This window comes from Colletotrichum navitas (assembly GCF_030913465.1).
Source record: "Colletotrichum navitas strain CBS 125086 chromosome Unknown LY79scaffold_14, whole genome shotgun sequence".
Lineage (NCBI taxonomy): Eukaryota > Fungi > Ascomycota > Sordariomycetes > Glomerellales > Glomerellaceae > Colletotrichum > Colletotrichum navitas.
Genome location: NW_026850560.1, coordinates 239,664 through 264,083, shown reverse-complemented (window position 1 = coordinate 264,083; position 24,420 = coordinate 239,664). Strand labels below are relative to the sequence as shown.

The following is a 24,420-nucleotide window of genomic DNA, read 5'->3' as shown; positions in this document are numbered from 1 at the left end:
GAACAATCGTTGTAGGATGGTCGCCTTGGACTTGGGCATTGATACTTGAACCCTTGCAATCCGACTTTCTCAGCAAGCAACGTCCTATCTCTCGCTTCTCTTGTCTTCCGTCTGTCTTTCCCCAAACTCCGCCGCTGTGACCGGCCGCACGGAGGGCCGATCGGCTGGGGATCATCCAACGGCGTAGACGTATGTCCCCTCCACTGAGATCCTATTGCAACCCCTCGGAAACCCGAAGAGAGCCAGACAACTACCTGGCCGTCCGTCGGCTGACCTGTTCGCTATCGTCATGCATCGATCCGTCTCTGTCTGACCTTTGAATGCGGGCTATTCCTTCTTCTTGCCATTACTCTTCAAAACAGAGACATAACCTTGAGGCTGCGGCTACAGCTACGATTGCCCCTGCCCAGTAGCGTGTTACCTCGCCCCCAGTCTCCTCCGGTGCGCACGATAACCCATCGCTTCGAGTTGACCCATCCACCCCAGCAAACTCAACCCAAGCACTAAACAATTGCGGAAGCACTCATACACACCGACTTTACAACACTCCAACCCCTCGAAATGGACACCACAGCCTTTAATCACGCCATATATACCACCCCAAACCGGCAGGGTCCTCTCAAGGGCTGTATGCCGTGTAGGAGTGATCCCAAGGGGATGGAAAGACAGGCAAAACGGCCACACCAGCGTTTTAGACCCGGAAGGGGTCGGATGGAAGAAGAGTTGACACCGCTCACCGCCCAAAAAGATCAGCACGCTTGATAGCCGAAGGAACGGTTGTGGCCGGTGGAGATCAGCACTCCAGCAAACTAGGCCGCTTTCCATCGTCAACCTCTCCCTTGTCCCTCCTGATTCCCTCTTTTACCCCGAACCCTGGCTCGGGCGAGACGCTCTTTGTTCACTGCCGCCATATTTCGTCGCCCCTGTGTACTGGGGAAACGTGTAGTGAGACCCATAACGCCCACCCCAGCAAGCCCAAAGTTCCTCAACCTGTCCACAGGCCCATAAACCTCGTTCGTGGGCACGGCTGTAGCGATACGCAAGTGAAGACATCACGAGATGTAGGTTGTGATCCGGATTTCGAACTCCATTAAACTTTAAGTTGTGCGAGGGAGAACAAACAAAGGCAGAAAAGAGAAACGCACGGATGGCGGGAGTCTATCTTACATATTTCCTACTAATGGGCTAGGGGAGGCCTAGGCCGTTTCTTTGATGCCGTGCGTCAGGAAGCCCAAAAGTCAATGGAGAGGCGTGGCTTTCGCAGGCGCCACCCCCTTGCAACGTCAAAGCCATGGGGGCCAAACTTTGTCACCGTTGCAACCATGGGCACCCTCTTTCCTGGCGCGGTTTTATATTTGTATTCAATGCCAAGCTGGTGGTGCCATCGGTGTAGCAGCATCAGCGTTCGTACATGGCCGGAGATAATGAAGGAGTTCAGGCGAGGCAGAGGGTACAGGGGCGACCGCGACGATGGCAGTAGAAAGCTAGATGGATGGAGCGAGCACATCGTTCTGGGATGGCTTCGCTGCCGGAGTTTTTTCTTCTTCGCAATCTCTGTCTCCGTTTCCTTCGGACAAGTTTCGTCGCCAAGCGACCCAGGGGAGAGGAGAGGAGAACCCACCCCCTAAGTAGGGCAAATGCATGGAACATTCCTTGGAGGAAACAGTGTTCCCTAGCTTGAGATGCCGGGTACGAGGACAAGTTCGTGCTTATGTGCCGTCGCGCACCGGTAGTGGCTAGGAAGGAAAAAGGAACAGGACGAAAGAAAGAGGAGAGCATCCGTGCTTTGACACCGCGCGCCGATGTGCCCACCCTCCCCCCTTATCTCCATTGGGAAGTTGACGGTTCAAACTGTCGCCGCCACGACAGCCATTGTCGCCGAAGTCATGGAACCGCCCTCGGACTGAGGTGCGGGTATCAACTCCGTAGGCAGTTTAGTATTTAGCTGTATCTAACCACTTTTACCAAGAGGCACTCCCGTACTCCCTCTCCCCCACCCCACCCCCTTGGGGGGAAAAAAAAGAACTGACAGCTCAGCCCAAATACATACTCACGCACATCACTAAGTGCCCTCTCTGGAGATTGTAATAGCTCAAGAAATATAGCAAGCAGTCAAGATAATAAAAAGGAAGATAAGTAGGAGTGCAGGTTAGCTTTACGGTAGAGTCAGATAGGGCTATTAGGGCTAGCATTAGACCGAGGAACATATCTCAGAGGCTCTGAGTGGTAAACTAGTTGAGGCAAGTGGCTTCCCGAGGCGACCTCAGTAAACGAGGAAATCGGGAAGAGTGGACAGAAGACAAAACGAACCTGGGTGTGCTATTCGGACATGGTTAGGGATTGTCGAGGGATCGGCGGGCGTTCCGTCCGTCCGAGGTGACCGACCGCCTTGACCGACACCGACATACCTAGTCTGGTAGTTTACATCTTTGAATCCGGGTTCGCCAGATGTCTTTGTCGGCAACGCATGAGATCGGGCATCAGTGGCGGCAGCCGGAGCCAGAGGAGACTGAGATACGTAGCCAAGGCGTTCGGTCGCCGATGAGGTGGCACAGGTACGGATACACAGTCACACAAAACACAGTAGAACGCGACAGGAGGTGACGACAAGGAAGTATAGCCAGCACCTATAGTGCGCCGCTCCTCCTTCGCAATTCCCAGTCGTCCAGGACGGAAAAAGACTGCTAAGTAAGCCATGCCTCGCACGGATAGATGGGCCCTCGGCTGAATTGACTCTGATTGGTGTGTAAACACGACCATAGTCCACCACCTTTTATAATTTGTCCGTGATTCCACATCGCTACCTTGCATACACAAGGTAAGGCACCGTAACACCAACTGTCGGGGCGGTATCTACGGGTATGCCACCTACATACCCATGGGACCTGCCGGTGTGGCCGCGTCGTGACAGCCTTCGGCACATCCCCCCCTTCCCCTCGTCGCCCGGATGTACATGCACCCCACGAACCAACTCACCCCGTTCCTCAACAGATTCATTCGGTAACTTCCCTGTTGGGCGTATGAGCCATCCCCATTGGGTTGTGCTGCGCTGAACTTCCTTCTGGAAAAGGGTGCTGCGCTGCGGCATTCGTGGCCTGACCTGCATCACTGTTGTCTTGACATCCTTCATTGTACTGGATTCTAATACTTGTGCGCGCGCGCAGCACGTGTCAAACCCCCAACCGGGGGGAGGGGTGTGCAAACAAGGGCTGCATGTAGCCTATGCGGCGAGTGGCTCTTGTGCGACCTTCCGCCTCGGACAGGATATACCTCCAGTCGGCGTGATGTCGGTATGGTCGGCGGTGATGAGGATGGCGATGAGGAAGACGATGCAGTGGTTCCGTCAAGCCACTTACACGCGACTGCATGGCTTCCATTGTTTGTCTTCCCTTCTTGTCACCCGTGGACGACCTTCCATGTAGTGCATGCCGTGCTTCGCAGCTAGCCTTCTCGCCCAACAGATGCATTCGGTTGCGGAATTCCCGATGCAATGACGCATCGACATCGATATCAAGTCTCTGACCTTCCACAGGAGCGTCCCGCGTCCACGGCGACTCAAGTGCGCTTGGGCCGTCATGGGAGAGGCACTCCCGCCGGTTCCGCAGATCAGACGGGCGCTTCCCCTCAATCGATCTTGCTTCACACAGGGCCTGTCCTTTTTTTTTTTTTTTTTTTTTCCAATTTTTTTTCCCTACTCGCCGTTGCAACCGCCACCAACGCTCAACCTCGTTCACGGAAGGGATAGCCATCCCTTTTTCGCGCAGGTGGTCGAAGCGGGATGTAGCGCCACAATGTAACGTCGAGGCAAGTTTTGATGCCGCTCGCAACAGAAGGGAACGACGGGAAAAAGTTGGTCAGAAGTACTCCGTACACTCGCGCCACACCGGCAAGACCAAGGTCTCCCGTTGCCTTGGACGTAACAATCAATAATTTGCCGATCTTCATACCGGCACACGAGGTCTCCCAGTTCCTTTTCCGAGCCTGTCGGGTGTGTCTTTGTGCCTCCATCAATATCATGCATTGACGAGCAGGTCGGTTGTCGCGGTAGTCGTGGCCGGGATGCATGGTCCATGCCTAAGTCGCTGAAACTGGTCAACCAACATGGACTGGCAACGAATGTATGCTGTCTCGAACACCATTCGGACATTGACACACCGCACAGAGACAAATGGGTTTTGAGCACGTCTGGATGTCAAAGTCATTCAATCAAGTCTAGTAGTGTATATGCGTTCTGCGCACCATCATGGCTGCTCGGACAATCCGACTCGCCAATGCCACCCAGCAATGGCCCACCTCCACTCAGCATGCGGGTTTTGATGTGGATGTGTGTGAGAGAGAATCAACAGTCTCCTCACGCCCGCACAGCCCTACTCGGAACTTTGCCGTGAGTTTGCAAGAGTCATGAACTATCAGTCGATCCCGCCGCCCACCCCCGTTTCCCGACTTCCACGGGTGGAGAGAGGCCCATTACTGGCCCCTGACCACTGGCATCTCGTCAAGCGAGCAAGACCCCTTCCGTCGCCTTTATTCCAGGTCGCAGTTGATGGTTGGATGAATGTGGTACCTGTAGATCTATTTCCCCAGGGAAAGCTTCGAAAAGGTCAGGGTTGAGATATTGGTCTGCCACGGCACAAGAATCGATAGAATGCTCCCTGCTAAGATGGCAATACTTTCTACTTCAACTTGGCGCAAAGGGTCGATCATTTATTTTTAAAAGAACAAGCCCCCCCCGGGAGCGGATGATTTATCCGACAATCCGCCAAATGAATGCCGCCATTATTCAGGGAACCATGGAATCTTGACATTGGTATTGCATGTCCAATACTGAGAGAACGCCCGGTACCTAGGCAATTACTTGTTTACCAATCAGACACAAGTCTCAAGCATCTTATCGAGCACCCCCTTTAGGGTATCGTTCTCTAGCGCAGCGGCGACGCGCTCCTTGTCGCTGAGTTGCTTGTTGACCTGGTCATCCTGGGCGTGCGCGTTCTCCTTGACCCTGACGTCCACGCGCCAGTTAGGAGGCAATGCCTTCTCCAGGCGCACGCGAACGCCGAGGCCGAGCACGGTGGCGAGGGAGCAGTGTGAGACGGTCGGCGTCAATTCAACCAAAACCTGAACCAGCCTGTTGGGGTCCATGGCGCCCGCCTGGGGAGGAGGGCTGATGTGGATGTCAGGCAAGTTAACGACGGCCAGCTGCCCCAGGGAGAGGGGGTGCTCTGGATCAGATATTGTTGATATCAAGTCTATGAAACATTAGTTGTGTGATCCTCTTCAGGGGCGGATATTGACAGGGAATGCGCAGCGACCACGAGTTGGACCGGAAGAAATGACACTTTGGGGTGCTGAGTGAGAAGACAACGCCGTCACGACGAACTTCCTCTCCCACACACATCCATCAAGCAGCTAGATGCCGATGCCATGATGCATGGGTAACAACAAACGGCTGGCTCGACGTGGATGGCAGGCAAGGGAGTGGCGCTTGCCTTGCTTTGCTCCCTCAGATGATAGGCGTATGACAGACAAGGCTGGGAACCATAACATGACTCCACGATATTCCTTCAGGAGCGCAACGATGCAACGGAACGGATGGCAGGTGCAAGGAAACAAGGAGGCCTTACCATAGATTTCTTGCTCGTCGATGGGTTCAGGAGCCCACTTGTCAAGCTCGGCGTCGGCTTCGGGCCATAGCGATTCATCGTCACAGAAGGGCTGACTGAGGTACCAGGGCTTGGCGTAAATGATGTCGTCAAACATGTGCTCGGGGCCGGTCTTGGGCGCCGTGCGCTTGTTCTGACGCGTCGGCAGCTGAGCCGCGCTCAGAATGGTCGGGTTCGCGTTGTCAAGATCTTTGACCATGGCGTCAAGCGACAAGAATGATGTTCCGGTGCTGTCTTTTGCCTGGAAGGTGGGGGGGAAAGATGGCCAAGTCGGTGGCTTCTGTCGCCACCCCGGCAAGCGCAATCAACTGTGATCCCCAAATGTTCTCCGCTGCGATCTTGGTATACGTTTCCGGCTGCCACAAAAGTCCCAATATGTGACAGGATTGAAAGGGGGGAGAAAAACCCCAACCCGACAGAGAAACCGAGGTAGCCTTGCCGAAGGTACCTTTCTTTCCGTCCTGAACCCCTGCTGTTCGGTAGCGACGGATGGAACGTTGGGATGATGTTGGTCGGTGGCCTCTCGTCGTTTGTGGCTCGAAATACGAAGATGCCGTTTTTCGACTTTCCTTGCCACTCACTCTTAGTGTGGGTTTCTTTCTTTCTTTCCTGAGTGACGTACTTGTTGGTGGATGGGAAAGAAATGACCGGCCCTGAGGGAATCAATATTTTTGGTCAAGTGGCTCCAGACAACCCCGCAACCGACGGGGATTATATAAGCTATCGCGCCCTCAGTGGTACAGTGCATGAATCGCCAATATTATCATGAGGAAAGCACCTCCCAATATTGCTCCTCACTTTCCAGAATTGGTCGTCGAATGTATGGGCCGCACTCCTACCGCCCCCGTGTCGTCAGCGATCCACCAAAAAAGGGTTATCGGTGATCCTCCAATAAATTCAAAATAACCTCTTGGTGGAATAAGACGGTAAGTGAGGCCGAATGGTGTATGTTCTCGTCCCACCTCCTTTCAAACCCTTCTGAAGGACCCTCTGCTGTAAAGATCCCACATAGACACCCTAGGCCCGGCGGATGTGCCCTGGTGGGCTTGTATGTTCCTGCATGCCATCTGTAATGACAGCCTGGAGGACGGCGAATCTTCCATTTTCCGCACCGCCCTCCCGCCCCCATGTCACCACACCTTCGGACGAATGCTCACTCTGGAGCTAAGATCATCTCAGGCGCCTGGCCTTTTCGTGGTAGCAGCAGCGTAAGGCTGATTACGCGTAGACCCTGGACTGGAGGAGGGGGGAGAAGATCCGGCCTGCAAGGGGACATGTTAAAAGTTAAATTGCCCTTTTGCATCCCCAGGCCAGTCCGATAGACTGCGCGCGGCTCGGGCAGTCCCATTATGACTTCATATCCTTCTCATCTCTCCTTTCGGACGGTCCTAACGAAGACTAATGTCCAAGGCCACGTTGGGCCGTTCCGTTGGTAAAATGCGCCGTTCGCGTGGTCGCGAACCCATCGCCTCGGTCGCCTGTCGTTCGGAGGATCAATCTACTTTGACTCTCAAGGCGGACTTTTAATGGTGTGTGCGTACTAATTGGGCAGCCTTGTGAGATTTGGCGTTCCGCGGCGCGCGGTGCCTTCTCTCGTTCTTCTCGAAGCTTGCCAGAAGCATGACGGAAGCATTAGAACAAGATGAGATGCGATTCCGCAGCGCCACGACCCTACCTAGTCGGCAAGCCTCCCAGAAGCGCTTCATCGAAGCTCCGCTCACAATTTCAACCACGCCTTCGTTCCTTTTGGCAGCTGTCGTGGGGAATCTTGTGAAAGGCTAGGCGGTGTACAGTGTATGGCTGTGCCCGGGTGCACTCTTTGAAGCTTCCCCAGAGTGGACAGACGGGATTGGCCTTCCAGGTACCGTAACCGTTACAGTCGGCCGATCATCTGTTGTCCCATCCGCGCCGAACATTTGACACGTGCCTAGGTAGTAGGTACATGGCAATATTCTTGATAACGTCCACCTGCCTCATTATTCAACGGGCACTCGGCCAGTCTTTTTGTCGCTGTCTTCGCCGCCGCCACCATCATCAGCTCTCTGCATTGTTGGATCGCCACATTGTCGGCAAGTGTTCCATATGCGAGTCACGAACACCACCACCACATGCTGACTGAACATGGGTCAGCAGCACCTTAGTGTACATCCGGCTTTGCAACTGGATACCCATTCGGACCGTTCTATCTGTGAGCACGCCCCGCCGTGTTGCCATAAGATGTCCCCACTATGGCCCCCTGCCCTTGTCCATTCAGCCACGCTCATCAGAGATCTTGGGGGCGGAGAGCAGGAGCCCCCCCCTGAACGAACGATTTCAGGAACAGATTGTGCGAAAAGGAACAACCAGACGTGATACCGGTAGATGCTCGCTCTCAGGGCTAGGCGCGTGGTTCATTGGCAAGAGTTCGGATCCGAAGCACACACGGCCCAGGATGCAGGGAGAGCGACCGATGAGGCCTGAAACCACCATTGCGCCAGTTCAGTGCATAGAAGCCCCCTTCGATCTTGAATAAAGATGCCCACATACAAAAGGCCCAATAGGTTCGCAGAACGCTAAACTATGAACGACGAATCCATTTCAGATCAAGCTTGGTATGGAGGGTTGGGTGGACTGGTTCTGTGCTGGCGGAGGAGGCTGGGCCGCGCAGTAGACGACAGGTTCGACCGGGCAGAACAGGCCGTGGCAGGGCTTCAAGGCATGGGTGATGAGTGTCGAGTTCCTCGGTAGGTTCCATCCCAAAGGCCTGTGATACTGTTGGACCAAGTGGCCACCGGTAAACTTTTTAGCACGTGAATGATGACACTACCTACCAGTTTCTCCTCTCCGTTATTTCGACCAGGTCCCCTGCTGACCGTGTGTCCGTGACTGGCCGGTGCTGCTGGCATTTCATTTACGGCGTCAGGGGGTGGAGGAATGGTTGCCGCATGGAATACCGAGAATAATAAGCCTATTACTACCAAACGGCATCACGCCACCTATTCTATGCCACGAGTGAATATAGCGACATCCATCAACAACAATGCGTCTAGCGTTACTTGTAACCCTGGAGGCTCGAGAGATGGGTACAGTATACAATGTATACCCTGGTCTTGTCATTAGCTGTTTGTGTTTGTGCTCCGAAGCAAAGGGCCTACGCCTCGCCTGTTGTTGCAGTTGAAGATGAAAGAGCTGGTTGCTCATCGATAAGATATCCCAATCCGTCGTGCTTGGATTCGGTTCCCACACACTCGGGTGACAAAAAACAGGATACCTTTCTCCAACACCACTACAACACCACAACTACTATTAATTTAATAGCCTGTCATTTTCCCTTCCTCAGCTCTTTTTTCTTGTATTTAATACCTTTAGCCTCAAGAATTTGGTAAGCGCCTTGTAATTGTGCCTTTCTTCTTCTTCTTCTTCTTCTTTTTTTTTTTTTTTTTTTAGCGTATCAAGGGCTAGGTAGCCTGTTACGGTAGTGATAGTAGTTGTAGTAGTAGTGATAAAGGTAGGTAGTGGTAGGTAGTAAAAGGTATCCTGTTTTTTGTCACCCGGGTGCCACAGCCCCCGTTTGGCATTGTCGAGCGGTCCACCTGATCGGGTGGCGTAATCCCCTGACACCCAGTGCCTCCAAGCGTGTGGATGATAAGATGGGGTGTTTGATAATGAGCTTACACGGGGAAGCTCTTGTTGGTGTACACGGCAGAGCTGCGGGTTCCTAGGCTTTTTTTGCCACAAATGACTGGTTCCACATCGGAAGGCTCGCCAACAAAACATCGGACGGATGGCGTGCGGAGTAGAACCAGGTGGAGGCTGGCAAGCCCGTAAGTACCTGCAGACTGAAAAGGGAGAGGCGTACCTACACTAGCTTGGGCGAGTGCCAGTTGGTTTCGCGCCGACCGGACGGAAAGGCGACTGCGAGGCCTGAATCTTCTTGAAAGTCACAAAAACGGTTCGACTAGGTAGGTGACAAGACGGGATGGCTGGCCGCCGGGCTCAGGAACCTAACGCAAAGTGTCCAAGTCTCGCCGTAGATAATGCGCATCGATCCGTCGACGACTGTAGTGAAGTTACTATGCAAGGGAATAAATCTGGCCAATGCAGCAAGCGGACATGCATGGCAAAGCTGACGATTTGAGGAGATTGTTTGATGTAGGCCTATTGACCAGGATACGGTTGGCGCAATGTTACATTCTTACGACCTTGGTTATCCACCACCTTGTAGTTTAGTACGGAGTATACGAGAGTTGCACTTGCTTGGCCAGAGCCGTATGCAGTTGATGGGTACAGCCAGTTCCTCGGAATAATGAGGAGATGGGAGATGGAGAATAAGCCTTAACCACACATACTCTGGAGCTACATATAGTGCCTACATGATTAGTAAGTACCTAAGTACCTGCCTAGTTTACGTACACGTACATAGTATGAAAGAACTAGCACACATCAATGATCCAACGATGGGTCTTCAATATCCCTAGGTACCTAGCGAGTACGCGTACTTGTACGATGTACGTACTCAGACGGGGGCTTCCAGAACCAAATCCCAGTAGGGGTGGTGGTTCAGGTCCCATGCGAGCGGCATCCACTGGAAGGCTGATCCTGGCGAAATGGAGCGGTTGGAAGTTGGGCGAAAGTGAGGAGGGGAAAGGGGGAGTGGACAGGGAACCAAAGCTAGGCGGGGTAAGACACGAGTACCTATCCTGGACGGGCCCAACTTACACTACACGTACACTAGAGGATCAGGCCCGACTGAGGGACAAGGTACGGTGAGATGGTCAGGCTTTGGGGTGAGAGGAGAGCGGCACGGTGAGTGCTGGTTAGCGTGGTTTGTTACCATGAGTCGGCGAGGTAAGGTGCGTTATCACATCTGGGATGTAGAGCTGCCGAGTACCTAGGTACCTAGAGGAGGAAGGGTACAGTACGTACCTATATCACAATAACCATATATGGCCCTCTGCGCTATGTTGTCATTTGTATACCCAAGCCGAGGTAGGTAAGTGTTGTTAGTGTGTTCGTGCAATACCACAAGAAGACCTTACGGATATCCGTAAATCCGTAGGGAGTGGGCAAGTACCGTGGCTTTTGTGTGTGTGTGTGTGTGTGTGTGTGTGTGTGTGTGTGTGTGTGTGTGTGTGCAGGCTTGCAGGCAGACCAAACCTGCAGAGTGATGAGATTGGCAGGCTCAAATTCCCAGTCTAGCATTGGAGGCAAGTAACAGCGGCGGGGTTCTGTCAATCCTTGGCTCCTTAGTGCCAGTGTTAGTCCTTGTAGCTTGTGATATAGGAAGACAAGCACTATCTTAGTCGATTGGGGGGGGGGAAAGAAAACCAGACGGACTACCTAGGGCAGGTGCGAGCCGGCCTGTAATGATAAGGTAAGCGGGTAGTGGAGACTATTGGGCCCACATCTCACGCCTGCAGTCAATCCAAAACTCCTACCTACCTACCTACCTACCTGGGCAGTGGAAACACAACGTGGTAAACTAGGTAGGTAGAGTTCCTCATGCACCGCGCCAGAAGCAACTTCTCACACACGCCGCGACACAGCAACTGAGGTACCTTACCGCGGTACGGCAGATGCCGTCTCTCTGTACCAATGGATCGTCAGCTTTCACCCAGCCCCATGTCACTGTTGCGCATCCTATCCGACGGGCCCCATGCAAGCTTATGGCATGGCACGGCACACTGTTTGTTTAGCCTTCGATATGTTCGTACCTTTGACAACGTTGACACGGCGCTATCGCACGAACTTACGTACGTACAGTACGTGCGCTTATTCGTAGCCATCGCGCACCAGCTCGTGCAGCGACGCCAGGGATGCCATACGACATTCTGGGCACCGGGCCTTGCTCGAGCTCCAATAACCTCAGCGTCCACCTGTCAAGGGACATTCCGCCCAAGGCATGACGGCCGCCTCCCCCGCTTTTCCTCCGCCGGCCTGTCTTCGACCGGCTCTTTCTTCTCCTGGCTGGCACCTCGGCAGACGGGACAACGTCTGCCAAAGGCCATAGTCTTAGGCTAAGGGCGTCTGGGCGGCTAAACTGGACGAGCTAGCCCTTGGTCCCAAGATCTGGCTGTAATGGCATGCCTCCATCGCTGTAGAATACCCTGAGCATCTCTGTCGGAAGACGTTCCATGTCCTACAGTGGCATTAGGAGCCTAAAGGAAGAAGAAGAAGGAGAAGAAGGAGAAGAAGAAAAAGAGCGAGATACAAGGATCGGCACAGACACCTCAGAACGTCCGTCTCTGTTCTGGCCGACACTGTCGTAGTTTACGTAGCTCTCACGCACAGCCAAGGGAGCAGGCTTCCGAGCAGAGTCTCTACTAACATATCCGAACATGTCTAGTGTACAGAAAGGTAGCAAAGGGGCCTCGTGGCTCTCTCCACCTCCCACTCCCCCCGTCGTGGACGCTCATCGTGGACTCCTGGGAGAACCACATTTGTTGGTGAACCCGTCCACACCAGGTCAGGATAACATGGGGCGAAGCCTCAGGTATCGCCTCCGTATCCGTTCTGCCCTCCTGCTCTCAAACTCTGTCGCAGACCTCCAGCCGCAACCCACCCGTTGCCCTACGTAGGGGCGCGAGGACGGGTAAGGTACGGCAAGAGCTTAATTATGGGCACGGGTACACACACCTTGTCCTGCCTCGCGCCTTGCCAATGTTAATCCACCTTGCTAGTTTGCTTCCGACCCTACTTACTACACAGGAGCTCTTTGCAAGGTGGTTGTTATGGAGAATCGCCAGGCTCGCCTTCTCGGGCATGCATCTCACCTGGCCATTGTCGTCGGGGGTGCTTGCTGCGACAGGCAGGATGGTGACCCTTACGAAAGATACCTTGGCTTCCATGAGCCGAGCTCCTCCTGGCTTGAGGTACCCAGCATGAGGGCAATATGGTTATTGATACAGACGACTCTCGACTGAGTGTGAGAAACCTCGGCCAGAGGCAATCTATAATGGATACGCATCCATGATGCGCCATCAAGAACGGAAGTTGGAATTCGATATCAATATCGAATGAGCATGGCCACTTATTATAATGACATGGGACATCAGTGAATGTGTGACATCCCTACCCACCTCTCTCTCTTTAGTTCCTTGACCCAACTGGCGGTGCTGGCCCCTACCGCCATTTCAGCCTATAGTGACATGTATCTTCCCCCTGCTGTCTCTGTAGTAAAGAGGAACGGACAGGTCCAACTTCAGCTGCCGGGGGTGGGGGGTTACCTGTCATGTTCTTCGGCTTGCTATTTCAGACGAGGTACGGAGTACTTTGTACATACCCAAAGGTATTCGCGCAGTGTGGGCCCCAGCGCTGTATTCGTGACACTGCCCTGCCGTGGCATGACGACTAGGCGAGGCGAGGCGCCTTTGCTGCGTCCGTTGCAGTATCTCTCATCTGGCCCGGTACGAGTTACTGGAGCTGGAGCTGGACTGCTCCTCTTTTTCTCACCCTTCGCGGCCAACCTGACACGACGAGGAGGGAGACGAGGAGGATTTCCTCACAGCGGCATTGGTCGCCCGCGCATCTGTCAAACCCCAAACGCCACTGCTCTTTCGCCTCATGAATCCCTTTTTTTTTTATTCTTATTTTACTTTTACTTCCAGCAACAGTCAAGGCAGCTTGCATGCCTCGTGCGCCTACATTGGGCAGACGCACTCAGCTGGTCCACTAAGGCCGTGTCCCGGGAATTAGGTGGGTTCCGACGCCCTTACGGAGTTGTGTTCGCCCTTGCCGTGATGCATGTCGATGGCCTTGGTCATACGCCGAGGATCACTCCCTGGGCAGTCGAACTGCCCTACCGCGACGAAACGACGTCGACAGACTTGCGGCATGCAAATGCGAGAGAAGGAGGATGTGGCTCTGAATTGACCGTTCCGTCTTGCCCTGGCTGTGACATCGCTCGAACCTCGCCCACTCCCGCCCGCCTTCTCCGTCCGAACCAAGAAAAGAAACAGAATGTTCCGTCGTCCGTCTCTTCTTCTTCTTCTTCTTCTTCTTCTTCTTCTTCTTCTTCTTCTGCTCGGATTGCATTGTCTGTGTGTCTGCCAGTTTCCTCATTGTCATCGCTCTGATGAACGTAGTCTACCAGGGCTACACTACCTAACGTACCGGGGATGCAGGCTCTCACCGGATTGGTGTGGGGTATTACCCCCTTCTTTGCTTTGCATAGGGGAGCCATTTCTTTTCTCTTGTCCACGCCATTTCCCTCGTGCCGGATCCAATTTCAGAGCAAGTGTCGAGCCACGGGCCCGGTAAAGGAGAGTAGAATAGTACAGCAGCAGGTATCGTTCGTCGTCGCTGTCGTCGGTCGTAGAACGTTCGCAACCCCTGGCCCGATCCTTCATTCCTCTACCAGATTCGGCCTGCGACAGGGCCTTTTGGCCTCTAGACTAGCCATGCTGCCCTGCGCGCTGGCCTGGCTCTGGCTCTGGCTCCGACGTCTCGTGGATTAGCGTGAGGCAAGGCGAGGCAAAGGGGAGTTTTCACTCCCGGCCTAGGAGGCAAGGCGAGAGATCCTTACGATACTGCATCCAAGGCAAGACATGGAGAAGGGTGTTTGGCGCTGCTGTGTTTCGATGCTGTCCTTCCTTGTATCCCGTTCTGCAATGCCACGCTCTATTCCTTGCCCTTTTCCTCTCCCTCTCCCTCCCACTCCCCTCTCTCTACTATTAGCTCTCTTCACCAAGCCTCTCTCCTCTGCCAAGTCCTGAGCGACATTGCCTGGCCTGTGCTGGTATTGATGCTGCTTTTTTCAAGGCTGACAGACTACAGTACTTGGGTACCGTTCCTGGGGTTGCTCCTGCCGCTGTGTGCCTGCGCTGCCGCTCACGTCTTCGCCGCATTGCGCGACCTCCCACCCTCCACTCCAACCCTTCGCCCACACTCCAGCATCCACCTGGATATTCACACCCGCCCGCCCGCCCACCCCTCCGCTCTCTACACACACGCATAGAGGTGCGCTCACTGCCCTGCCCCTCTGTCTCTTGCGCTCACTCATTGTCCACTACGCTCTCCCAAGTTTCCGTCGCCAATACCCTACGACAATACTACCCTACAACCACGCTTCGACTACCTTCACACAACCCTGTCCTCAACCCTGTACACACATACACACACTTTCTCTCGTCCCCACTCCTCTTCTGTTTCTCCTCTCCTCCACAGCTCCTAGCATACCCTGCCCACCCGGCCCTCTCCTCTCTGTCGACTCCTGGTCGCACCCATCATCGAACATCCGTCTCCTATACCCTACCAGTGCAGTGATGACCCTGCCTGCGCCAATGTACCCAGCCCAGATCTTGTTCCTTACCCCGGTCGTCTCCTTGTCCAGGCATACCCACGTCAACCCTTCACGCCTCACGCCGGGACCTGTCGTCCATTCATAATAAGGCTTGACCTTCTCCCGCATACCCCCCTCACCATCACCCACCAATCCGGACAATTCCTAGCCCAGCTCGCGCTCCCATAGAATTTCGAGACACAACTCCCCTCTGGGTGCTTTCTTTTCCTTCAACCTCCCCTCTACAACTATTTTCAACAAGACACAACTGTTTAGCCGCCGACGATTTCCGGACTGAAAGGCTCACCTAGAGTGAGAGTGAGAGTGAGAAAGACCCGCCGAGTGCGCGGCCAGGCCGAGACGGTCGGCGCCAATCACGCATACCCAGCCTTCAAGCAGCGAGCTTGAATGTAACTGCTGCTTCTTTGTCTCCGCTCTTCGTCAGAGACTACGTCTTCAACCTCACCGCTACCAGACATACCGAACCACCCGCGATCCAGCCAGGCATGTCTAACGATCCGTCCGTGAGGCGCATCTTGCCTCAGAGCTCCCAGATGGGCAGTTTCTCTTTTGCGCCACAGCAGTTCCCTCAGAGGGAAACCCAGAAGAGTGCGCCATCTACCTCCGCCCTTTGCCATCTAGGCTTGTGTCCATGCAGTCTCGTCTAACCAGCGTCATATAGACTATGTTTTCGTGGATGAGCACAATCGTCATAAACGATTGAAGGGTACGCGCGCGCTCCCCCGCCGCTGAGCAGCGCGCAACTGGACATGAACTAACCATATTCCTTCAGTGATGAGAGCTTGTGAAGGATGCAGAAGAAGGAAGATCAAGTGCGATGCGGCCACGACAAACACTTGGCCTTGCTCAGCATGCATCAGGCTCAAGCTTCATTGTGTTCGTCCCAATGGCCAGTACGATGGCACCGACAGTTACGAGCCAGGCAGGGATGAATTCGCCACGACGCCCTCTCAACTGCAAGACAGCTTCCGCCATCAAGCCTCCATGCAGCAACAGTCGATGATGTCCGGCGGGCAGAAATCCAACCCGTCCATGTATGCTGCTCAGGACGCATATTCGGATACCAGCATCTTCCCGCCTGTTCACTACTCTGAGCAGCCGTCACACCAGCATAACTTGCACTATACCACGGTGTCCCCCTCGGTGTCTATGATGGAACAGCCCTACACCGGCCAGAATGTGTTTCCTACGCCGCCTCTTCAGCATAGCGCACATCCAGATTCTCCTCCCGATACATATTCCCAAGACGGCTCCTATCAGCAATCCGATCTGGCTGACCTTCTTGGCTCACTGAAAGTCAATGAGGCGGGGACAGGTATGTCGATCCTTTTGCTGCCCACCCTGACGTTGGTAACTAATGGGCTGCTGTAGCGCCATACCTGAGAAACAAAGCCTCTTTCCTCCATGACGAGGAGCCAGCCGTTGAAGACGCCGAAGATTTCAAGACTGCCTTACCGCCCATCACCTCGGGACCAGGTCTGAAGATTCGTATCCCCCCCGAATTAATGCCAGACGACGAGACTGTCATGCATTATTTCGACCTATTCTTTAGCCATGTGCATCCTTATGTACCCGTTCTTAGCAAGACCGTGTTCTATCACCAATGGAACACCAACCGGGAGTCCATATCACCTCTCATTCTCGAAGCCCTATTTGCCATGGGTGGGAGACTTGCTGACGATCCTGCTCAAGGGCAGCAATGGCTTGCCTTGGCGACGAGTACGGACCCACCGTTCACCCATTCGGACTGTTACTGACATGACGCAGAACACGCTGACTCTTTCATGGACGTACCGAGACTCAGCACCCTTCAGGCGTTGCTGCTCATTCTGAAAGCCAGGGAAGCAGCACCGAAGCGCGGCTACTATTACCGCTCATGGATGACAATCGTACAGTGCGTGCAAATGGGTAAGGATCTCGGCCTGGACGAGCATTACTCGGACCACCAGCTTGGACGGCCGTGTGGCTCTTCCCCAACAGAATGCCAGATGAAGAGTAGGATCTGGCAGGCAATTTTTGTCTGCGAAACCATGATTGGATCACCCCAAGGTCGGTGTTCTTGGTCCCTTGCTATATTGTCTTATCGGACGAGTTACTGAATATCTATTGCAGGACGAACCGATCTTGCTGTCGAGTTAGACTCCATCGACTTCAGTGTTCCGCGTCCCATCCCGGGCGGCGACGATTCCGAGCACCACATCACCCGTAACTTTACCTACTTTGCACGAGTCGTTCGCAATGTCAGCCGCATGAACACTGCTTACGGCCATCTGAAGAAGAAGAAGACGAAGGACTGGGGCGTTGATCCCGAGTTTGTGCAGCTCAACCCGGCCCTAAACGCTTGGTTGAACGACCTCCCCGCAGATCTATCGGTTACCTTTCCTCCGGACGGTTCGCCGCCGTGGCTTTCGTCGCCATACATCGGGAATATGCACTCCTACTACTACCTGACCTTGATTCTGCTTCATCGACCTCAGCTCAACTTCCTCGACCCTAACGGACAGGATGGTCAATGGAAACAGCATATGATGATCTGCTACTCGGCTGCCAAGGCACTCTGTCGGCTGCAGGAGGCAGTTCTGAACTCTTTTGGCCTCCCCGGCCTGCAATGCATGCTCCGTGGGTTCAGTTTCACCGTTTACTGCGGCCTTTGCTGCATTGTTCTGCATTTGGTGAGAGTCACTCCTGCGCTTCCCTATCAATCATTGTTTTAACGTGGTGGTGTTTCAGGTAGCTGTTGTTTCGCCAGATCCCGATCTGAACACTGACGCTCGCGAATTTTTCACACGGCACATGCGAGTCCTTGAGAGGGTTATGACGGCTTGGCCAATGGCGGATCTGCAGAAGCAAGTGGACGCAGTACGCGAAGCATTTTCTGCCGATACCAGAAAACCTTTCGTACTCAAGCCAAGTTTCCCTTACGGCAGCCCTCAGTCGTCCAACCATTCCAGTCCTCCTCGGGGCTACAGGCCTGGTATGGGTCGCACTATGTCTTTGGGTCAACAGCTGGACACTCAGAACCTTCAGCATTCTCAAGTCAGTTATACCAGCCACCCCATTACACCTCCTATTTCTGCCGGGCCTGTGGATACCAAGGGTGACTCGCCTGCTATACAGTCGCTTGTCATGATGGCCAACCAAGGTTCCCAAGCGCCGGGGTTGCAGCAATCGATGTCGCTTTCAGATGCGCCGGCCTGGAATCCCGCACGTATTTTTGAGTAAGTTTGCTGTACCCTGTTGTGGCGAGATGGTCCTCTAACAGAGTCTTCAAGGCAATGGAACACGTCTTTCGGTACGCCCCAGGTCCAACCACAGCCTTCGACGCTCCCTCCCCAGTCCAGTTCGCTTAGTGTTTCTCCGTCTTCAGGTGCACCCGAAGCCCCGTCTCTTCAAGACATTCAGGCTGTCAATGCCACTCTGCCAGTGGTCTCTCAACAAATGGCACAGCAGTATTCAGCTGCGCCAGTGCAGACATTTGTCTCGCCAGCCATGTGGCAAGAGTCCGTAGCTAGTGTCTACGAAGGCGGTCTCAAGCGGGCCTGGGACTACGATGGCAGTGGTCCTATGATGAAGCGGCGATGAGCCGCTCACGAAATTGATATTTGCAAAGTTACCTGACCTCGTCGACAAACACCGAATATCCTTTGCCACAACTTTGGTACAACAGGGCTGTCCTGCAATCGACACGGCACGGGTTCACGACATCGCAGAGTATCTCTGCCACAAAACAAGCAGCAAATCGATTCATACGTACATATCTTGGATTTTCGGTTCTCACGGTCCTTGGCCTCATACACGGTTTATTCTCGCGACGAATACATGTACACGATTACGATGAAAATGAGGGGAAGGGAAACATGGTTGAAGATCCAAGTTGGGCGCCGGCATCACTCATGACATTGAGAAGCATGGCCCCAACCGACAACGGGGACATCAAAGAGGCGTTTTTTTTTATACGGTTCGAGGATGGAAAAGAACAGACGAGGCGGAAGGGGGGGGGGGGGGGTGCTGTCCCTGTATCCGTACTCAGGGCTGTATTACTATATCTGGCATGTTTTCTTTTGATTGGACTGACAGCGCGCATCTCGGCACTGAAAGGAGCCTTATTTGCTTATTGTCCACCATGGAAATCCCAAAGTACATGTAAGAGAAAAGAAAGAGCGAGAGACAAAAGTTGTGTTCTTGGGATTGAACTAGTTAGTACGGACATGATACCACATTTGCGCGCATCCCAGCATTTCACATCATGACACAACGCCATGACTAGCCTCTGGCCAAGAAGGGAGGGAATCTATCGAGCTAGGCAATATCTGGTGTACTCCGGCTTGGCAGGGAAGAGGTGCCAAGGAACTCCCAGAAGCGGTCGCAAAGTCAAGCCAGCCACTAAGGTGACTGGCCGCTGTACCTAATGTTGGACATGCCCCCGGCTTCGTTTAACCGCACGTTCGAGCTGAAGAAACCATATACAGACAGGTGGTCTCAACTTGAATGCGGACTACCCATCTGTCCCGCTTGGGGGGATCACGATGGGGCTTACTTTCATTTTGGGCAACCCCGAGGGAAACGAGCTTACCAACGGGAAGTAGTTATTCCTAAAAAATAAAAATGAACAAAAACAAAAGAAAAAAACAAAGAAAGGGAAAAGTTCATCTGCTACCACTGACTATTCAAAATAAGTATACTTAGCGGCTGGGATCCTTGACCTGTCAATAGCCCGCGCCGAGAGAGACGCCGTAGGGAATTCGGCGATGTAACAGGTGTGGCGGAAAGCCGGAACCGGATGTCGGATGCTTCAAACGGGAGCTGTAACCTCACACTTGGATCAGAAGAAAAAAGGGCGGTGGATATGTGGGGTCGATCTGATTGGGAACCGTTGGTGGTTGGACCTAAGAATGCAACAGGTGTGCTGGAGCCGAAGCATCTATTCTGGCTTGCTGCTGACGCCTACCTGTTTCGATGCCGTTGTGGTTTGCCGACGTTTTGATTGTCCCCGGGGGGGCGGGTGGGGGGTGGGGAAGATTTACGTGCCGTAGCCCTGCATCCGCAAAGGTCTACTTTTCGGCTGACGGACAGGTCGAGAACTGTTGTTGTTCAACGGATCAGAGGGGCCGGACCAGGTAGTTTGGTCGGATCGGCGTTACGCGATGGTAGGTAGGCGTAAAGCGTACCGGTAGTAGCATGGACATCTCTGTCTCATGTTTCGGGGCCGGGGCCAGGTACATAAGGTACCTGGGCAGCCAGCCTTAAGGTGGTGCCTTGTTGGAGATGTTGGAGATGCATGTTGAACAACAACGTCCTCTTCCGAGAAAAGAGGGGGAAGGGGGAGAGGGGTGTGAACGCTGACGTCTCCTCCCCTTTTCATCAGCTCAGCAGCAATGATGAGATCCCGGCGTCTCTACTATGCAAGGGTTGAGATGACACGTTTTTTCCGTGTTGCTAACGGACAATGCATCTAGCTGCAATGCCATGCCGGGCTCCCCTAACGTGTCTCCGACAAAGGGAATTAGCGCGGCATGCAGGTGCTAACCCCCAAGTGCCTCACTCTTTTTTCTTATCCTCCCTCCCCTGTGTCCCACCCATCCCCTACCCCAAGGCCGACGACAGTCCCGAGATCCGGTCTCTTTTCATCCCAATTATTCTCCCCCCCCCCCCCCCCCCGTTCTTCTGATGAAACAACGGCCATCCCCGCCCCTCGTCCGGTGTACCTATTTCTTTTTGGGACATCGCCGTGGCTGAAGATTTGTCGTATGCGTTGTATGCGCTTGTATACGTAGAATTGATTTGTATTGAGACTCGACACCCACGCCTGCGAAACATGGCACGGCCTTCTTTCTGTGCCGCCCCTCTGTTCGGGTCTGGTGGTGTCTGGCCTTTGTCCCTCTGCCGCAGCGTCACAATTTCAATCAGTCATGGGCCTCACGCAGGGCAGGTGTCGTTTCCCTTTCTCCCTTCAATATTTTCCCGTCCTTAGCTCTTGTTTGTTGCGGCAGAGCTCTGGGCACGGTGGACAGATTAAAAAGGTTGGAAGGAGGTTACAAAAGATAGGCCTCTCTTGTATAAGAGGGCTAACACATGAAGATGGGGGACCCCAGTGAACTCTGAGGGACCGTTCGACGCCTGCGCACATCGAGGGCCATGTAATACAGCGTCGTTGCGGCGGCGGCGGCGGCGGCGTCCCGCGGGTGGGGGTAGGGGTGGGTGATCGAGAGGTTATCGGAGGGGACGTCATTTTCAGCGATGAGTGATGTGGCGGACGCAGGTACGTGGCGCACAGGGGTTTTCCAGGGAAGGAGCCGGTTTGTAAAACGAAATATACTTGAGGTAAGGCTTGTGTCAGCGAGCGAGCGAGCGAGCGGCATACAATCTTGCGTAGGCAACAGCACATCGATGGCGGCGGCAATCCGACGACATGATTCAGGCCGATTGTCGCCTCTCGGCTCCACGGTATCCTTATAATGGGCAAGCTGATATACAGTGACACACTAGGTCATGTGTTTTTGTTTTTAATTTAACAAGTGTAAAGTAAATTATAGTTAGGTTCCCTCCTGAGGGGGCGGTCTTCCGTGAAATCTTTGGGCCGTGGCAAAGTAAAAGTACAATGACTAGTACACTAGATTGTCTCTTTGGAAGGAGGTGTGGCGGCGGTCTCTGAAAACATACACGGAGCTGTTGTCTTCACGTCCCCCTCTTTTCTCTGGGCCGGACACTGTAGTTATGTCAAGTACACCCAATATACACAAATCCTACAATCCATCCCTTTTCTATATGAATCATACACATTGCCGCTCTGGCAGGGCACCCCGGCCGGGTCTCGAGCCAGGACAACTTACTTGCGCTTACCCAGCGACTCGCGGACAATGGTCCAGACCCAGCCATCCTTGGCGCCGTACCTAGCGCTCTTGCCGCCGCTCTTAGCGCCACCACCGGAGGCGACATCCTCGCGGATGCCGAACCGGCTCACCGGGCGGTAGTGGTGCCACTTGCGCTTCGCCATGAGAGCCGAGACGTCGCGGACGTGCGTGACGAGGCCGAGGCGCGTCGCAAGGCCCCCGCCAGCCGCCTGCGGCGAGACGGGGCGGAGGTCGGCGGCGGAGACGAGGGTCGTCCTGGGCCGGGTGGCGAGGCCCATGGTGCCGAGCTCAAGCTGGGCCGTGGGCGGAAGGGTGCGGACGTAACGCTCGAGGAGGGCGCGCGACTGCCGCGCGTACGGGGGCAGGCGGAGGTAAATGTAGGTCACGAAGGGGGCCGAGGTGTAGGCGACGAAGAGGAGGGGGATGATGCCGCAGGCGGCCACTGGGTGGTTGTTAGCGATGTCGGAGGAACATCTCGATTGATGGGCCTTGGGGTTCAGGCGGCAAAAACAGACGAGGGTGTTTTGGGTGTGGGTTGTGACAGACAAGAAAGAAAGAAAGAAAAAGGGGGCTGTGAGGAAGAAAGGTGAGGTAGGGGCTGAGGACGCGAATGAAATGTGCACGAGGGGCACACTTACGCCCTGCAGCTTCAGTGAGCGTCTTGTCCTCAGCGCGGATGTAGCTAGGCGCGGCGACGAGGCAAAAAAAGGCACACGAAAAGACGCTCGTGATCTTCCAGAAGGCCAGGAATGCTGTCCGGCCGGTGCCGGCGTGGTAGATGAGGAGTCTCTCGGGCAGCTCTGTCAATGCGTAGGTAGGTATACAATCAGCGTCTGTAACGGCAAGATGCGGAACTCCACCCTCGGCTTCGCTTCGGAGGGAGGGGTTGCTCGAACGAACGGTAAAAATCATGGGGCGATACACATACGGTCACTTCCGGGCCGGGCAGAGCCTCCGGCGCCGGTGGGTTTTGACGCAGTCCGAGGTCCGGGACTCGGGGCGGCAGAGGCGAAGGGCCGTCTCGGACTACATTGCTGTCGGAACTGAAGAGGTTTCTGAAGGAAAACGCCCGGCGTGCATGATCTTAGGGAAGGCAGGGATTGTGCTCTCGACAGAGAGGCGCGTGTAAGAAGCAGCCTGAGGAGGGGCATTGTGATGGATGCCCATGGGGACGAGGGCGAGAGTGAGAGTGAAGAGTGAGTGGTTGTGGACGGGTTGGGTAGGTAGGTAGGGAGAGTGAGAGTTTGGTGAGATGAAATGCCGTGGTGGGTGAGGTCACTGCGCTGCCCTGCTGGGCCCTGCCTATCTTTTTTTCGTCTACGCGACGCGGCACACCTAAATTGCCTACTGAGCTGCCATCCCCTCGCTAAAACATTTTTTGATAAACTGTTTCAACCGTCTTTCATCCCTGAACCAACACTTCGACGAGAAGTTGTCGCCATGAAGCACTCGAAACGACTTGTTTGAACTTCTTGAATTACGGACTGGTCTGGGTGCAATGTTAACTCAAGGCCACTTACATCATAGTCGGCTATTCTACACGCAGGGTTGAACGCTCCAACTAACCAACCACGCATCTCTCTTAGAGCCGATGTCCCTGAACTGCGGCTTGCCGAGTATCTCCTCTGAGTCAAACAATGTTCTTCTGTAGCCACTCCTTCCACTGGTCCGGCGTCCACCCGGAGCTGATCTCGTTGCTCGGGTATCCGTCAAACAGCACCGTTGGGCTGACGTGCACGCCCGTCAACCGCGCGAGCTTGATGAGCACCTTGAAGTCGGCCGTCACGCCGTTGCCGGCGTTTAGTGCGCCGACGCTCAGTGCGCTGTCGCTGCGAGGCTTATCCGACACGAGGAGCAGCTGCAGCACCTTGTCCCCGTCAATGCCCACAGACGCCGCGAGCTTGGCCAGCCTGCGGTAGGTGTCGTTGCGCAGCTCGTTGACGACGTTGGCGTCGAAGTAGTCCTCCTGCACCTTGAAGAGCGCGTCGCTGTACTCCCAGAACTTGTGCGGCGCGACCTTGATGACAGCGATGGCCGACTCGTGGACGAGTGTGCTCGAGGGGTGCCACGACTGGACCTGCTGGCGGAAGATGACCTGAACGTTGGACGCCCAGGCCGGGTTCGCGCGGATGGCGGGGATGACCTCGTGGTAGAAGGTCTTGAACTGCTTCGCCGAGAAGGGGCAGACGTAGTCGAGATAGAGCTCGATGGTGTGGGGTTGCGAGGGGACGCCGTCCGTGAGGGGCTTGGGGGGGGCGAAGGTCAGCTTGTGGGCTGCAAACTTGGGCGGCACGGCCATTGTGGGTGGTGAGGAGTGAAATCGGGATGGGCGGGTGGTGCTTCGTCGGCGGTGTGTTGCTGAAATGGTGGCTCTGTCGGTGAGTATTGGCTTGATGGAGGATGGGGATGTGACGATGGCTGGGCGTCGAAACTGAGGTTTAGTACGATGGGCCAACTACGCTATGTGCAGCAGCCCTGGGTGATGACGAAAAAGCCCCTCCTCTCCCATTGGAGCAGACGGGGCGGGGTAGCTCTAACTATCAACAGAGTTGTGCAATAATACTCCGTAGGTATCAACTTGATGGTAAGGTTTTGCGAAACAATGATGCAAGCGGTCACGAAACTTTGC

At 54.4% G+C, this 24,420-nt stretch overlaps 5 protein-coding genes across 5 annotated transcripts; 1 reads left to right on the top strand and 4 right to left on the bottom strand.

Annotated features, from left to right (window-relative positions):
• Positions 1-4,866: 4,866 nt before the first annotated feature.
• Positions 4,867-5,859, bottom strand: LY79DRAFT_588372 (uncharacterized protein; the record flags this gene model as incomplete). Its single annotated transcript, XM_060560911.1, has 2 exons — positions 4,867-5,246; positions 5,622-5,859. The coding sequence occupies 2 exons, from the start codon at positions 5,857-5,859 to the stop codon at positions 4,867-4,869; spliced, it is 618 nt and encodes a 205-aa protein (XP_060416743.1).
• Positions 5,860-10,538: 4,679 nt separating this feature from the next.
• Positions 10,539-12,984, bottom strand: LY79DRAFT_577723 (uncharacterized protein; the record flags this gene model as incomplete). The annotated part of the gene is given in 10 exon segments (XM_060559901.1): positions 10,539-10,565; positions 10,679-10,718; positions 11,094-11,226; positions 11,354-11,375; positions 11,393-11,515; positions 11,851-11,962; positions 12,341-12,352; positions 12,476-12,589; positions 12,719-12,777; positions 12,922-12,984. 10 exon segments carry the CDS (start codon positions 12,982-12,984, stop codon positions 10,539-10,541), a joined length of 705 nt encoding a protein of 234 aa, XP_060416742.1.
• A 2,441-nt stretch (positions 12,985-15,425) lies between these two features.
• LY79DRAFT_588371 (uncharacterized protein) lies at positions 15,426-18,522 on the top strand (the record flags this gene model as incomplete). Its single annotated transcript, XM_060560910.1, has 8 exons — positions 15,426-15,528; positions 15,602-15,646; positions 15,713-16,255; positions 16,312-16,659; positions 16,708-16,989; positions 17,053-17,612; positions 17,671-18,158; positions 18,213-18,522. The coding sequence occupies 8 exons, from the start codon at positions 15,426-15,428 to the stop codon at positions 18,520-18,522; spliced, it is 2,679 nt and encodes an 892-aa protein (XP_060416741.1).
• A 2,904-nt stretch (positions 18,523-21,426) lies between these two features.
• LY79DRAFT_545953 (uncharacterized protein) lies at positions 21,427-23,050 on the bottom strand. Its single transcript, XM_060557205.1, has 3 exons — positions 22,720-23,050; positions 22,430-22,591; positions 21,427-22,233 (listed from the first exon to the last, which is right to left on the bottom strand). Exons 1-3 carry the CDS (start codon positions 22,940-22,942, stop codon positions 21,767-21,769), a joined length of 852 nt encoding a protein of 283 aa, XP_060416740.1. The 5' UTR covers positions 22,943-23,050; the 3' UTR covers positions 21,427-21,766.
• Positions 23,051-23,091: 41 nt separating this feature from the next.
• Positions 23,092-24,420, bottom strand: LY79DRAFT_545951 (uncharacterized protein). Its single transcript, XM_060557204.1, has one exon. The coding sequence runs from the start codon at positions 24,088-24,090 to the stop codon at positions 23,422-23,424; it is 669 nt and encodes a 222-aa protein (XP_060416739.1). The 5' UTR covers positions 24,091-24,420; the 3' UTR covers positions 23,092-23,421.

Excerpts from the sequence above, each read along its gene's own strand:
- LY79DRAFT_545953 (XM_060557205.1), bottom strand. The coding sequence starts at position 22,942 with ATGCCCCTCCTCAGGCTGCTTCTTACACGCGCCTCTCTGTCGAGAGCA. Across the intron at positions 22,592-22,719 it reads TGCCCGGCCCGGAAGTGACC|AGCTGCCCGAGAGACTCCTC; the intron begins GTATGTGTATCG and ends ACGCATTGACAG. Across the intron at positions 22,234-22,429 it reads GCTCACTGAAGCTGCAGGGC|TGGCCGCCTGCGGCATCATC; the intron begins GTAAGTGTGCCC and ends ACAACCACCCAG.
- LY79DRAFT_545951 (XM_060557204.1), bottom strand. The coding sequence starts at position 24,090 with ATGGCCGTGCCGCCCAAGTTTGCAGCCCACAAGCTGACCTTCGCCCCC.